The 14,161-nt window shown below is 40.5% G+C and overlaps 1 protein-coding gene across 6 annotated transcripts in view; it reads right to left on the reverse strand.

Annotated features, from left to right (window-relative positions):
* The window catches only part of LOC143292975 (Golgi-specific brefeldin A-resistance guanine nucleotide exchange factor 1-like), a 233,267-nt gene that overhangs the window by 174,247 nt on the left and 44,859 nt on the right, over positions 1–14,161 (reverse strand). For all 6 annotated transcript variants that reach the window (XM_076603709.1, XM_076603706.1, XM_076603708.1 and 3 more), the window contains exons 8-9: positions 6,681–6,790; positions 3,771–4,034 (exon numbers count right to left, since the gene is read on the reverse strand). In XM_076603709.1, coding sequence (XP_076459824.1) covers positions 3,771–4,034; positions 6,681–6,790 — 374 coding nt within the window. The remainder of the gene's footprint in view (positions 1–3,770; positions 4,035–6,680; positions 6,791–14,161) is intronic.

Raw genomic sequence — 14,161 nt, forward strand, 5'->3', positions numbered from 1 at the left:
ACCGTTGACTGTGAAATTGGGCTCAACGTGGGGTTTCCCTGGGGCTGGCTGATGGAGAACTTCAGTTTTCCTCGTGCTGATGGTAAGGCCGGAGTTCCTGCTGGCAGTGGCAAACTTGTCGACGCTGAGTTGCATGTCAGCTTCAGATCCAGCGTTGAGGGCACAATCATCAGCAAACAAAAAGTCTCTGATGATGTCTGTCATGACCTTCGTTTTTGCTTGAAGCCTTCTGAGGTTAAACAGCTTGCCATCTGTTCGGTACTTTAGGCCGATTCCAATATCGCCATCTCTGAAGGCATCAGTAAGCATTGCAGAGAACATGAGGCTGAACAGTGTTGGAGCCAGGACACAGCCTTGCTTGACACCATTTGTGACAGGAAAAGGAGCAGATGTTTCGCCATTGTCCTGGACTCGAGCCTGCATGCCTTCATGGAATTGGCTGACCAAGAAAATAAATTTCCGAGGGCATCCGTACTTGGCCATGATCTTCCACAGTCCCTCTCTACTCACGGTGTCAACAATAACACACACACACAAACACACACATGCACAAAAAGCAAACAGAGAATGCCTTGTCAAGCTGAAGACTTTCCTTGCTTTCAGTCAGACTGTTCTTGGTTTCCACTGTACATGAACCACCAATTTATCTCATTGTGAACTGCAACTTCATCTCAGCTTCAATGTTAGTCTCAGTGTCGTTCAAACAGAATTATAAACTTCACCGTCACTTACTTTCACTCAGGCAGCCCCTCTGTTGGTTTTAATCTGTTAAGAAAATGAAAAACTAAAACACAAAATAATCAAATTTGTTTGAGTCCAATACTGAGAGAGAGAGAGAGAGAGAGAGAGAGAGAGAGAGAGAGAGAGAGAGAGAGAGAGAGAGCCTGTGAATGTCTGTGCGTGCAGTGTATGTTTTCAACAACTGCAATTGTGATAACTGCAGCCATGTCAGTGTATTGCTGCATCATCAGCTGATGAAAGTCCAGCTTAAAGCTATTTGCTACAAAGTTTATTTTGTGTTGTACTTTGTTGCTACTGAGTGATTGTTGCAAAAAATGACTTGACAGGAATGGAAATTGTGTGTGTGTGTGTGTGTATGTTTTGCCTCTGTGTATATGTGTGCATCATGTGTGTGCGCGTGCGCATATGCATGCGTATATGTATGTGGGCGGTGTGTGTTGGTGCACATGCGTGTTTATATGTATGTACGCACACATGCATCAATGTGTGTATGTGACTGAGCGATGGTAAAAGATTATGTGTGTGCAGGTCTGTGCATTTGTCTGTGTGTCGATCTTTCGATAGTGAAATGTACTAACGTCCAAATGAGAGAGAGAATCCGTACACGCATTCGAACAAAACATACTACACACAGGTAAAGTGGACAAATCTTCGGTACCGGCATCAGCTACAGATCCCTGATCTAAATAACGTATGCCAGCTGCAGCCATGAAGTTGCCGCATCACTGACTGACATGCCAAAAAAGCATTGCTGTCAAATGCAACGAAAATGCATCTTAAGTGATGAATGTGTGCAGTGCTTCTTGGCTTTTGCTATATGCACCACAAAAAGTGTGTGTGTGTGCGTGTGTGTGTGTGTGTGTGCGTGTGTGTGTGATATCACTTTCAACAAGATCTTAGTTTTTACTCTGCCGATGTCCCGTAGTCTGGGGGCTTGAATCATATGAAACTACATACATATTAGTAGGCATACAATGCAGGTCTGCGACAGTTATCCAACACAACCGCAAAAAAAAACAGGGATACAACTCCAAACACTTGGTATCATCTGTTCTGTTGTGACAGCATTACTGTCGAGTCTGCGACTTTGAAGATCAACCGAAAAATTAAAACTTGTCCTTGGGAGGTATATTACTGAAAACTGAGGGTCCTTTACAGATTTTTTTGCAAAACAGTGGGAAACACTGTGTACAATACACATACTGAGCTGGTTGCTCAACTGGGTCGTTTGCAATTAGGCTCACCTGCCCAATAGCTTTGTGGCTGACCTACAGTTGACCTCAAATACAAGCCATCCACTTTGGGCAGGAAGGGCTGAACAGTTCTGTTCCAGTTGCAAATTAGGTGTGCAGCATGGTTTTAGAAAAGCACACTCACATTGATCAAACAGCTATCATCTGCAGGCAAACTTATGAACAGTGCTCATCCCCCTCCTCCCTGCACTTAAGGCCAGTAGGTCACAGTTAACCTTTTTGATATTGTCTGAAAGTGAGCATGAAGTGAGTGGGCATGGCACAGGCAGAAGCTGGGATTGAAAGACATGTATATATACAATCATTGTGTTACACTGTTTTAGATTAACTTATAACATAAGAATCTAATAGTCTGTTAAATTTTCTTTCAGAAAAGTATGGGTTATGTATATTTTCTTGCAGTAGTTTGCATGCCAGAATTTGCACTTATCCTCAACATTTCCTCAATACACAGGAATGACAAAATTGCTGAAACATCCGGCTGGCAAGGGGTTCATGTAAGTTCTCAATATGTACCCAACACACTGGTTACCTTCAACCCAATTAAGTGTGATGTTTCTGTACTTGAGATTAACTTACATCCTCTAAGGGGAGGGGGGCTGAAAAGAAGACATAATGGTCATCCTTCTGCTCAGAACTCAAATGGGTGAGACTGATGTGTCCATGACAGAAGATTGTTTTATATATAATGTTTATGCTGCCAATATTACCACAGCAGAAAGAGGATTATGACAATAGTGGTGATTTCATTATCAACTTTAAGACAATGATCCACCCTACCAGGTTGCAGCTGCAGCAAATGTTGCACATTACATTAGTGATATAATGGGGGAGGGGGCGGAGCAGCCAGAAGGGTAAGAGTGGGAGTGAGTGGGGTGTTAGAGAGTAGGAATACTGTCAACAATAGCAGTAAACTACAAAAGTTTTCTGATTTTAGATTAAAGAACAACATTCATAAGTGAATTTTTGCTCAGTTGTTGAAAAAAAAAAAATATATATATATAAATAGATTTCACAGCACTAATGTCAATGCCTGATTCTTCAGATCAAAAATTCAAAAAGGCAGAAAATAGAGCTCCTGTGTATGCCCATTGGGCAGCATTCTTATGTTTTTCAGTTACTTCCTGTTCTGCTTATAGTCCGACTTGCTTCTAGTCCTGAAGCACAGAAACACTGTATTCTGGTGGGTTAGGGGTATACAAAAAACTCTTTTCCCCCATTTATATCTAAATTTAAAATATTTACAACAGAGTATTGCTTTAGCTTCAAACATTTTGTCAGTTTTTTTCTGCACATCTATTAATTGTTAGAACCAATGCTAACTCGATCTCTGAAACCAAGTCCCATTCATTCACCATCAATTCCATAACTAATCTCTGAAACTGAATCCCATTCATTCACCACCAATTTGAAGGCAGTCTCTGAAACCATGTCCCATTCATTCAAAAGCAATGCTGAGGCAATCTCTGAAACAAAGTCCCATTCATTCACCATCAAATCTATGGCAATTTCGGAAACCAAGTCCCCATTCATTTACGATCAATTGTAGGGCAGTCTCTAAAATGAGTCCCATTCATTCACCATCTATTCTAAGCAATTTCTGAAAATGAGTCCCATTCATACATCATTAATTTTAAAACAAGACTAAGGTTTTGAGCAGAGCAGTGACAGAAAAGGCACTGCACTGTATATACAATTGTAACAACATGAATATTCTCCTCTCTGTCATATTAGATTGCTCATGGAGCTTCCAACAGAAATCAGCATCAGTGTTACCTCAAAGCTTTTCTCAATGTCCACAACATCCCCAGCCTCTCCCCCTGCTGGTGTAGTGGCTAAACGTTCACTGGCAACATGTTCAAATCCTTCTGTTGCAGACAATGGTGCTGTTTCTGAGACCTCTGGCACTGGAGCCACTGATGTTGGTTTTTCCTGTGCCTGTGATGCTGCCTGGTGATGGGTGCGTTTGTTCCGGGGCTTTGGTGATCGTTTGCGTTTACTGATGCGAGAAGGATCCACACCCCCCGTTCTCATTTTTAGCTATAAAAAAGAAAGCAAACAGGAATGATTGAAAAGGATACAACAAGTAACCACATAACAGAATGAAATCATGGCATTTAACTTTCTAAACTATTGCAGCTGCATCCAGAAGTCAGTATTAGTACTACAAATGTGGAAGCATATGTTCCCATAATTGTTTCAGTTAAATACAGTGGCAATGTGGAGTGATGGCCTAGAGGTAACGCGTCCGCCTCGGAAGCAAGAGAATCTGAGAACGCGCTGGTTCGAATCACGGCTCAGCCGCCAATATTTTCTCCCCCTCCACTAGACCTTGAGTGGTGGTCTGGACGCTAGTCATTCGGATGAGACGATAAACCGAGGTCCCGTGTACAGCATGCACTCAGCGCACGTAAAAGAACCCATGGCAACAAAAGGGTTGTTCCTGGCAAAATTCTGTAGAAAAATCCACTTCGATAGGAAAAAGAAATAAAACTGCACGCAGGAAAAAATACAAAAAAATTGGGTGGCGCTGTAGAGTAGCGATGTGCTCTCCCTGGGGAGAGCAGCCCGAATTTCACACAGAGAAATCTGTTGTGATAAAAAGAAATACAAATTCAAATACAAATACAAACATCTCACTGTTTGAAACTTATGAAATCAAACAGCTGTATAAATCATTAAAAATCTGCTTCTATGATCTTGTCAACTGTGATTGATATTCTAGAGCTAGACTATCTACAATATCTAAAAGGATTATAAAAAAAAAATTTTAAAACAAGACAGTGGCAAATTTTATCTACAAATAAAGCCCCTTTCTATGATATCTGGGAAAAAATGCACATTTATGTAGCACCCTTTCTCTCAAAGAGCTCAGGGAGCTTTACATGAAAGAAAAAGTTACAATGCAATATACATGGTTTTAAAACAAAGTGGCTGTCTTACAACACATTAATTACAAAAAATTCTGAGATAATGAATTAGAACAGTAACAATACTACACAGGTCTCAAAATACTGTCCAAGTATGTGATGTATCTAATACAAGTGATTTAAAAAAAATCTATTTTCTTTTGTTCTTTCTATGCTAGAAAAGCATTCAAATCTAAACGTTTATTAGAAATTGTTCTAGATGTTTTTACTTTATATATATATATATATATATATATATATCTGTACGCATGTATGTATACATATATATATATATATATATATATATGTGTGTGTGTGTGCGTGTGTGTGTGTGTGTGTCTGTACATATATATATATATATGTACAGAGAGAGAGAGAGAGAGAACTGTTCCCCGATACTTCCTTAACACCTGTGGAAACAACATGGAATTCTCTTCCTATCGCTCTGAAACAACTCATTTTTCTACCTTTAACCCTTTGAGCCCTGACCACCACTTTACCGGTGGTGGTGAGGGGTGGCATAATGCCTGGCCACCGGTTGAGCGGTGCGTAAACACTTGTGTCGTGTTTTGCTATTGGTTGACTTATATTGAAGAGCCAATCAGAAAAACCGTAATATTCTGATGTCAGCGAACATAATACCAACATTGCCACGCCTTTTCACTGTGTTTTGTGCATGTGCTTTGGATAAAAAAGATCGATTTCTACCATGAAGCGTGCAGAGTCTCAACCTGACACGACTCCTTTGATGAACTGATTCTGCATGCTCAGATTCATTTTCAACATCACTATCTGTAGCAAAATCATCCGATTCGAATTCCACCTCACTATCAAAGTAATCATCGTCATACTCTACTTTCAATAAATCATCAAGCATATCAATTACTTGCTGTGTTGTGTACAAATGTTTTCTCATAAGTTTTGTCCCTGATTTCTGCACGCTTCAAGTGTTCATGCACCGCTAAACCGGTGGCTGGGCATTATGTCATTTTTCTCTGCCCCCGGTAAAGCGGTGGTCAGGGCTCAAAGGGCTTAATACCAATTATTTGCAAATTTTGGCTCAGGAGCTCAGGCAGAAGGGTTAAAATTGCTCAGGAACTCAGGGCTCAAAGGGTTAAAGCAAATCTTAAAACTTATCTCTTTAAAAAAAATACTTGTCATGACTCAAATAGTGCTGTTGTCCAAGGCTCATGGCAATGTGAGTGTGTGTGATGGGTGAGTAGAGAGAATGGGGTGGGTAGATGGATGGTGGTGGAGTGGTTTGAAAGGGAGAATGGCTGCTGATGTTTACCCCTTTTACCTTTTCTATCCAAGACTTTATTTTACAATTTATTTTACAAAATCTATGGTAAACAAATTATAATTAAGCTCCTTTTTACATGTATGTATTTCAAGTGAAAACTGCTATTATCTCAGCCATTTAATCATGTGTGAGTATGTATTTGTGTGTGTGTTGGAGTGTTACAGTTGTAGTATAGACAGTATCTTACTTTGCGGGTTTTGTGCATTGTGTTTTTATAATATTAATGATACTACTTTTTATGTGCTTTCTTGTTTCACTTTAGATACTGGATTTGTAAAGCGCTTAGAGCTCGATTTTATGCTTGAATTATAGCGCTATATAAAAATAAAATATTATTATTACTATTATATATATATAAAGACAAAAAAACTGAAAACAAAAAGACAAAAAAACTGAATAGTGACATATTGACTCCTTTATTTAAAGGTTATGCATTCCCTCAGTCAGCTGATCAAAATGGTTAATGTTGCTCACTTTCTTCATGTTTGCACTCCACTTTGGATCTTCCTTGAACTGTGGTAGACGTGTGAAAAGCAACTGGACCATATCCATCAGGGTGTTTTCTGCTGACTTTCTCAGCAGCTCTGCCCAGTACAATGTGACACAAATACTTAATGAAATTTACTACTTATGAAGGGACACTACACATTATGATAATAACAATAATAATAACTGGACATTTATCAGCGCTTTCCTCCCATTGCAAACTGTAGCTTTATAGAGCTGTCCTATGCACAAAACCACCATTAGCCAAGCAATACAAATAACAATCACTCACACAGTTTTGATTCTGTTCATACAAAATTCATCAGAAACACTGTCTCTGATTATCAAATAACATAATCAAAATGAAAAAAAAAAAATCAAACGGAAGAGAACATTTCCATTTCAAGCTTTAAAAAGTGTAATTCATATCTTTTAAATACTGGAAATGATTGTGATAAAAACGAAGGATTTTTTTTTTTTTTTTTTTTTTTTTTTAATTGAAAAAACACCACCAAATGTGATTCCTACAGAATCAAAAAAAAAAAAAAAAAAAGGAAAAATAAGGCTGCTGGAAACATGAGTTCACTTCGCATAAATTTAGGCCTATACTTTGAATGTATGGAACGTACAGCATTAACTGTTATCATCTCCAATAGAGTATTCAATTTATCTTGCTAATGTGAAATATTAATTTGTGACATGAGTGGAAGGATGCATTTTGGCTCAGTAGAAAGTTGGTTTGTTTGTTTTTTTTGTTTTTTTTTGCTTTTGAGCTATACATATGGGGGTTGAACCACACTGCTGCATTTTTTTTTTTCAGTTTCATAATATTTACTTACATTTTTTAAGGTAGTTCTTATTTTTCTCTTCTCTTTTCTTTTTTAATTTGTATTTTTGTTTTTTTTACTCATGATTCATTTCTTGGTTAAAGCGCATGTCACAAGTAAGTCTTGAAGGCCTTTCTCTCTTGTTTTACACTGATGCAATGAAATCTTTTGTGTTGTTTGTGCTTTGTGCTCTTTTCTATGCCTTTACTGCACAGATGTTTCATAACTAAAGTAGCTATTGTGTGCTGAATGAATCCTACAGTCACCCGGTTTTTCAGGCAAGACAGCAGATGAAATCATATGTTGTTTTATTGACTGGAATGTTTGGCATGTTCATTCTAGTTAATTCTTTACCCTTTTTTTAAAAAAAAAATACTTGTATGCAATTAACAAATAAATCATATAATTAGTGTCATTCTGTGATCTGTCTAGAATCTCTTTCTTCTTTTAACTATGGACAAGAAATAAAATGCCATCTTAAAACCACAACCAAATGCTAATCCAGCAAAAAGAACTTGTGGATCCAAATGCAAACAAAATAAAACATTCACAAACCAGAAATATGTCAGGAACAATTACACCCCAACATTGGTGTATGTGGAAGGAACTGATTTTCTTCTATAGTTAATCCAAATTTGGTGTTGATGATGCATATGCACAGAAAATGAATTTGTTACTAAATTTACCCTGGATACACACACACACACATACATAAACACAAACACAACTGAATGAGGGTTATTACATTGGCACATTTTGTTTATACATATAAGCAAACCAAAAAAACAAAAACAAAAAAAAACCCTCCACCACAATTACTAAAGTGGTATGGTAATATCTGGGAAGTTTTCAGCATTTTTATGCTAGCTTAGACAAGAATTCTTAACTGTTCTGTGCCAGAGAATTTTGTATTTAAAAAAAAAAAAGTGCTCTCCCCATGCTAGGGAAGTTTGAAGACTCAGGGGTCATATTTTCTTTTCAATTCTAGCACAAAGAACTACAGAAAGTACAGATCCAAAGTAAACGTTTTTGTGCATGAAAATGAATGTAGATTCTAAATCTGGGTTTCCCCCTCATTTATTTTGAATCAGGCATTTCAAAGTGAAGATAACTTTTATGCACTAAAAAAGTTAATTTCCACCTCCACAGAATGACACCTGAAAGGAAACGAAACAGCATGCTTATTGACTGATTATACCTTGACAAAAAAATTAAATGGCTTACAACTTTATGATAACAATCACAACACTTACAGTCATGTAAATGAATAACTGTCCCATGTGGGAACAGTCAAGAAAAAATGTCAATCATGTTCTCAGAAAGTGAGCTGTCAAGCTTTACTTACACCTAAGTGCGTCCCCCTCTAGAGGAGAGAGTGCTTTGACGATATTCCCTTCCTCCTGGTTGTAACTGATCCAACATTATATATATATATATATATATATAATATATATATATATATATATATATATATAAAGAAGTTGGTCAACTGATCAGTGACAAAAAGCCTGAAAAAGTAAAAAAAAAAAAAAAATGTGATTCCTGTCTATCATCTCTCAACCATGGGTTTAAAGAAAATCATGGATTATTGCTTGTTGCCATTCCCAGCAGCTGATTACCACTAAAAGACAATTCACTGACAAGTTGGAGCTCTACTCCCTTGCCCACCCCGCTTCGACCTATTGTCTTACACCACTCCTCTTCTCAAATTATGTGAAAGTACTGCCCCTTCACTGTCAGTCATGGTCAATCACTCAGAAATTATGTTTGATTGGACAGACGATCTGAAGAAAGCATAGAATGTTGCTGTCAGTTTCGTTACTGTGGTTGTATCACCTTCGAGTTTGAACAAATCATACAACAAGACAGACCCCTCTCTCATCATTATACATAATCATCAGCACAACTTGCAAAGTTGTATAAATCCGCTGAATGGGACCACTGTCTTCACTTTACAGACGCCTTTTTTTGTCAGGGGACATCTTATAGACACTATGGTAACATTTTGGGCAGACGTCATCTGACGCCTTATAGGCACTTAACGGGTTAAGTAACTGGTGAAATGAATGTGGAATAATAAATTAAATCAAATGTGACGCATCACGTGAAAATCCGGCTAAAGTCCGAATTTATCATTGTTTTCATTTGCATACCTTCTAAAAGTTTAGAAATCACAGATTAAAATGAAAAAAACAGAATGGATCTATCTGTCATAGTTTTTTTTCTATGATTTTCTCTTAGTTCATGTGCCGAAGGAGTAGAAATGGAGAAATCGGCTCATGAAAAAAACACATATTTGTGTGCCTATGATTTTAAAAAACAAGAATTATACTGAATATCTATGTGGTGTCAAAAGATTCAGAACTGAATAAACTTTAAATTTCCATATGAAAGAGGCACAGGAAAATTTGTATTTTCTCTCTACACTGCAAAGACTGGTATGGCAAGTGAAGGAGTGATCTCATGCAATACAGATTATTCAGCCACATGGAAAAACCCACATATTTGTCTGCCTTTAACTTTAAAACAAGACTTTTCCTGAACATGTGTGTGGTGTCAGACGATTCAGAATTAAGTAAATTTTAGATTTCGATATGACAAAGACACAGGGAAATTTGTATTTTTCTCAGTGCTCAAACAAAGACAAGAATGGCAAGTGGAGGAGTGATGTCATGCAATACAGATCATACAACCACAAAAGAGCTGACTGAGACACTGAATGTTCAAATATTTCACGCCAATAAGCTGATACATGAATCTTTGGAACTTCGACTTAGATCCAGATCAAACTAACGTTTATGAACTGCAGTCATATGTATTGCCACACAATCAGCTGATGTAAAATCAGCCTGGGACATAGACTTAATCATTAGTCTCTATGGCCTGGAAGCGCAAATCCACTGAATGCTACAACTGAAGTGACCAAGTGACCATCATGTTTTTTGTATGCAGCATTTCCGACAGCTCCAGCGTCCTGACAAGGATGGAGATTGTGTGTGAAAGTGGTTGAGGAAGTGAGAGTGTGTGTGTATGTGCGTGTGCGCGCACACTTACGTACATATGTGTGTGCATTTGTGTGTTTTGTGCATGCTCGCATGTTTACATGTGCGCATGTATGCCCGTGTGTATTAGTGCGTGTGTGCCCACGTGTACATTTGCGGTTTATGAGCATTTGTGTGTATAAGTTTGCGTATCTGAGTGATGTTAAAGAGTGTGTGTGTGTGTGTTCACGCACGCACGTGTTTTCCCTGTAAATGTGAAAAACATGGTCAGTATGTGCACAAACACAGGGCCGTGGGCAAATCTGCACGCTCCTGAACACAAGAAAATCTTGTACTGTTCGGAGTGGAAATGCGCGTTTGATTCACCAATCACAAATCGTTGAAAGAAATGGACTTGCCCAAGTGACTGCCGAAAATATTTCACCAGAATTTGCTTTTGGCATTTTCATTATACGTTAGTAAAGCTAGAAAGTCACGACAAACATTAGAGGAAATTTGAAACTTTTGACAGATCTAAATAATGAACAATTAAATAAAAGATGGATTTGGGCTGTTGAAGATAGAATCGTTTCGTTTGCAGCACACGACTTGGGTTCAAAAAACACTAGTATCAGATGGAGATAAAAAATATGATATGTATCAGATTCGTATCAGTACTGTTAACTCCCCCCATCCCTTCCTTTTGTCACTTTTTATTTTGTTGCTGTTCAGCAGGAGTCGCGCACAAATAATGGCTTTGCTTGCTGACAGAAGCAAAATAAAAGCATGGAACACATTGACTGTGTAAGCAAACGACTAATGCTTTCCTGATGATGATGGATAACCAGACTAAGTCCCTGAGTACATCGCTGAGCAGTTTGTTGCCCTGATGTTTGATTCTCTGAACAATCTGTGTGTCGTCAGCATGGTCAGACAGCCTCTCCTTGCTAAAGGAAAGAAAACTTTGGAAAATACTCCACCCACATCAGCAATTCTTGAATGGCTCACAAAGAGAGCAGTTTATCCAAGAGATTGCTTTCATCTGGAGTTAGAATGGTGGGGATTGCAAAAAGGTGAGGGAAAGACGTGGCGACATTTGTGGACCATTCTACAAAAGCTCAAGACACTTGATGTGAACTGATTCACTGCTCCTGCACAGTGGTGTGCAGAGAAAGGTGCAAATGCTGCGAGACCAACTTAAAGTGCACATCCTTGTGACATATGGCAGGGACTGTCACAAAGACTAAACATTGCCCAGTTGAAGAGAGACAACCCAACTAGTCGAGAAGGGTTTTTCAGCAACTTCGTGATACCAGCTTGATGTTTTAGTTTTTCAGTCAAGCTGAAACTATCAAAACTGTTTATCTGGTTTCAAAAAACGCACATAATGTACTTTGTGACCCTTGTAACTACACATCCGATGATATGCAAGTCGTATTTTCATCTCATGAAACCGTCCCCCACCCCTACCCCCAACTCTCATCACCCCTCCTTGCCCTCTGATGTCTCACAGGGTCAGGTCAGGTCAGGGGCATAGCCCTTGCTACTGGTACCATGTAACCCAGTACTACCTGCTGCATGTGAAGTCTCCCAACAACGGACCAGGTGGAGGAGGAAACCTTTCCCAACAGCTGTGAAGGCGGAAGAGGATGACCAAAGGGCAGGGGGAGCTCTTATCCTTGGCTGGAAGTCCTCCTAGGAGACGGAGCTCTGAAGAAAAAACCTGCACCTGCCGAGGCCGTCCTACACATGGCAGTATCTGCACCTGTGGGACTGTGAGCATCGGTAGGCGAGAGAGTGGAGAAGGGACTGCACAACTCCTCTTCACTAAAAAAAAGTCACCTGTGCTGGTCAGGCAAACAGGCTAATGTCAGAACGACGAGCTAGCACTTCAACACCCAGCTTTCCCAAGCCCTGGAGAAGTGGTAATGGGGACAGGCAGAGGATGCTGCTGGCAGTTCCTAGTAGCGACTCTGCACAAAGGCAGCTGTGGGGTGATGGTCTTCCGCCATAGACTAGAGCAGATGCGGTGTCTGTATCCTCCCACAGTGTCAGAGCAGCCCTTTTTAGGGACAGCACTGCTCTCCCCACATGAGGAAGGGGAGATAAAGGATCCCTAAACAAAGCCTGCCTCGCCTAGTACCTAGTAGGAAACCGCACCTACTTGGACATCCAACACTAGTGGTCAAAAACAACAGAAGAAAAGAACCAGGAGTCATGCCCTGACTTTGGGTGCCTGGAATGTTCGCACCCTTTTAGGCAGAGACGACAGACCAGAAAGGCACACAGCGCTCAATGCTAGAATGCCTGATCGCTACCAGGTGGATATAGCAGCCCTGAGCGAAACCAGGTTTGCCGGTGAAACCCAGCTGGAGGAAGTTGGAGGGGGCTATACCTTCTATTGCATTGGGAAGCCAGATGGCACCGCAAGAACCTCAGGCGTGGACTTTGCCATACGAATCAAACTTGCACAACAGCTTGACAGCCTTCCACGTGGGATAAACGATAGGCTGATGACCCTGCGTCTGAAGCTGTCTGAGGATCGCTTCTCCAGTCATCAGCTGCTATGCCCCAACGATGACCAACCCTGACGACATCAAAGAAGCTTTCTACAAGGAGCTCAGCCGCACCATTTCAGCGGTAGACAGAAAGAACAGGCTGATCATCCTTGGGGATTTCAATGTCTGCGTTGGCGTGGACTTCTAGAGGCCAAAAGTCCTAGGACAGCAAGGCACTGGCAAGTGCAACTCCAATGGACTGCTTTTGCTCTCGCTCTGCGCGCAGCATGGACTGACCATCACCAACACCCTCTTCCAACAAGCGGACAAGTACAAGAACACACGGATGCACCCCCACTCCAAGCAATGACACATGCTGGACTAAGTGATTGTCTGGCAAAGGGACAGAGGTGATGTTTCCATTACACACTGCATGAGAGGAGCAGTCTGTTGGTCTGACCATCGCCTGGTACGCAGCAAGATGAACAACAGACTTGCACGCAAGCTCCAACCAGCCAGGCAGAAACCCCCTAGGAAGCTGAACATCCACCGCCTCCCTATCACCAAGGACGTGCTGCAGCAGCAAATCCAAGCAGCTCTCCAAGAAATTCCTGCACTGACTGATGTAGAAGAGGTTTGGAGCACCTTCAGAGATACTGTGTACACAGCAGCAGCAGACACACTTGGCTTTGTACAGAGGAGCCACAAAGATTGGTTTGACAAGAATGACTCTGGAATCTCCAAGCTCATGAACACACTGCATATTCAGCATCAGGATCACATTTCCGATAAAGATTGCCAGAGGAAGAAGGACCAGTTTTTGCAAACCAGGCAACTTGTACAGAAGAGGCTGCGTGAGATGAAGAACACCTGGTGGGAGAGAAAGTCCAAAGAGCTTCAGTCCGCTGCTGATGCTCACAACATGAAGACATTCCATGATGGACTCCGATCTGTGTATGGGCCGAGAGTCACAGGATCAACTCCTGTCCGAGCCTTGGACCAGACCACCCTCCTGAGAGACAAGAAAGACATCTTTGCCCGCTGGGCAGAGCACTTCAACACCCTCCTCAACAGGGACTCATCCATATCTGATGTGGTAACTGCAGCCCTCCCACAGCTACCACTCAATGACTCGCTAGCTGCCCCTCCCACCAAGGCCAAGA

The sequence above is a fragment of the Babylonia areolata genome, chromosome 18, assembly GCF_041734735.1.
Source record: "Babylonia areolata isolate BAREFJ2019XMU chromosome 18, ASM4173473v1, whole genome shotgun sequence".
Lineage (NCBI taxonomy): Eukaryota > Metazoa > Mollusca > Gastropoda > Neogastropoda > Buccinidae > Babylonia > Babylonia areolata.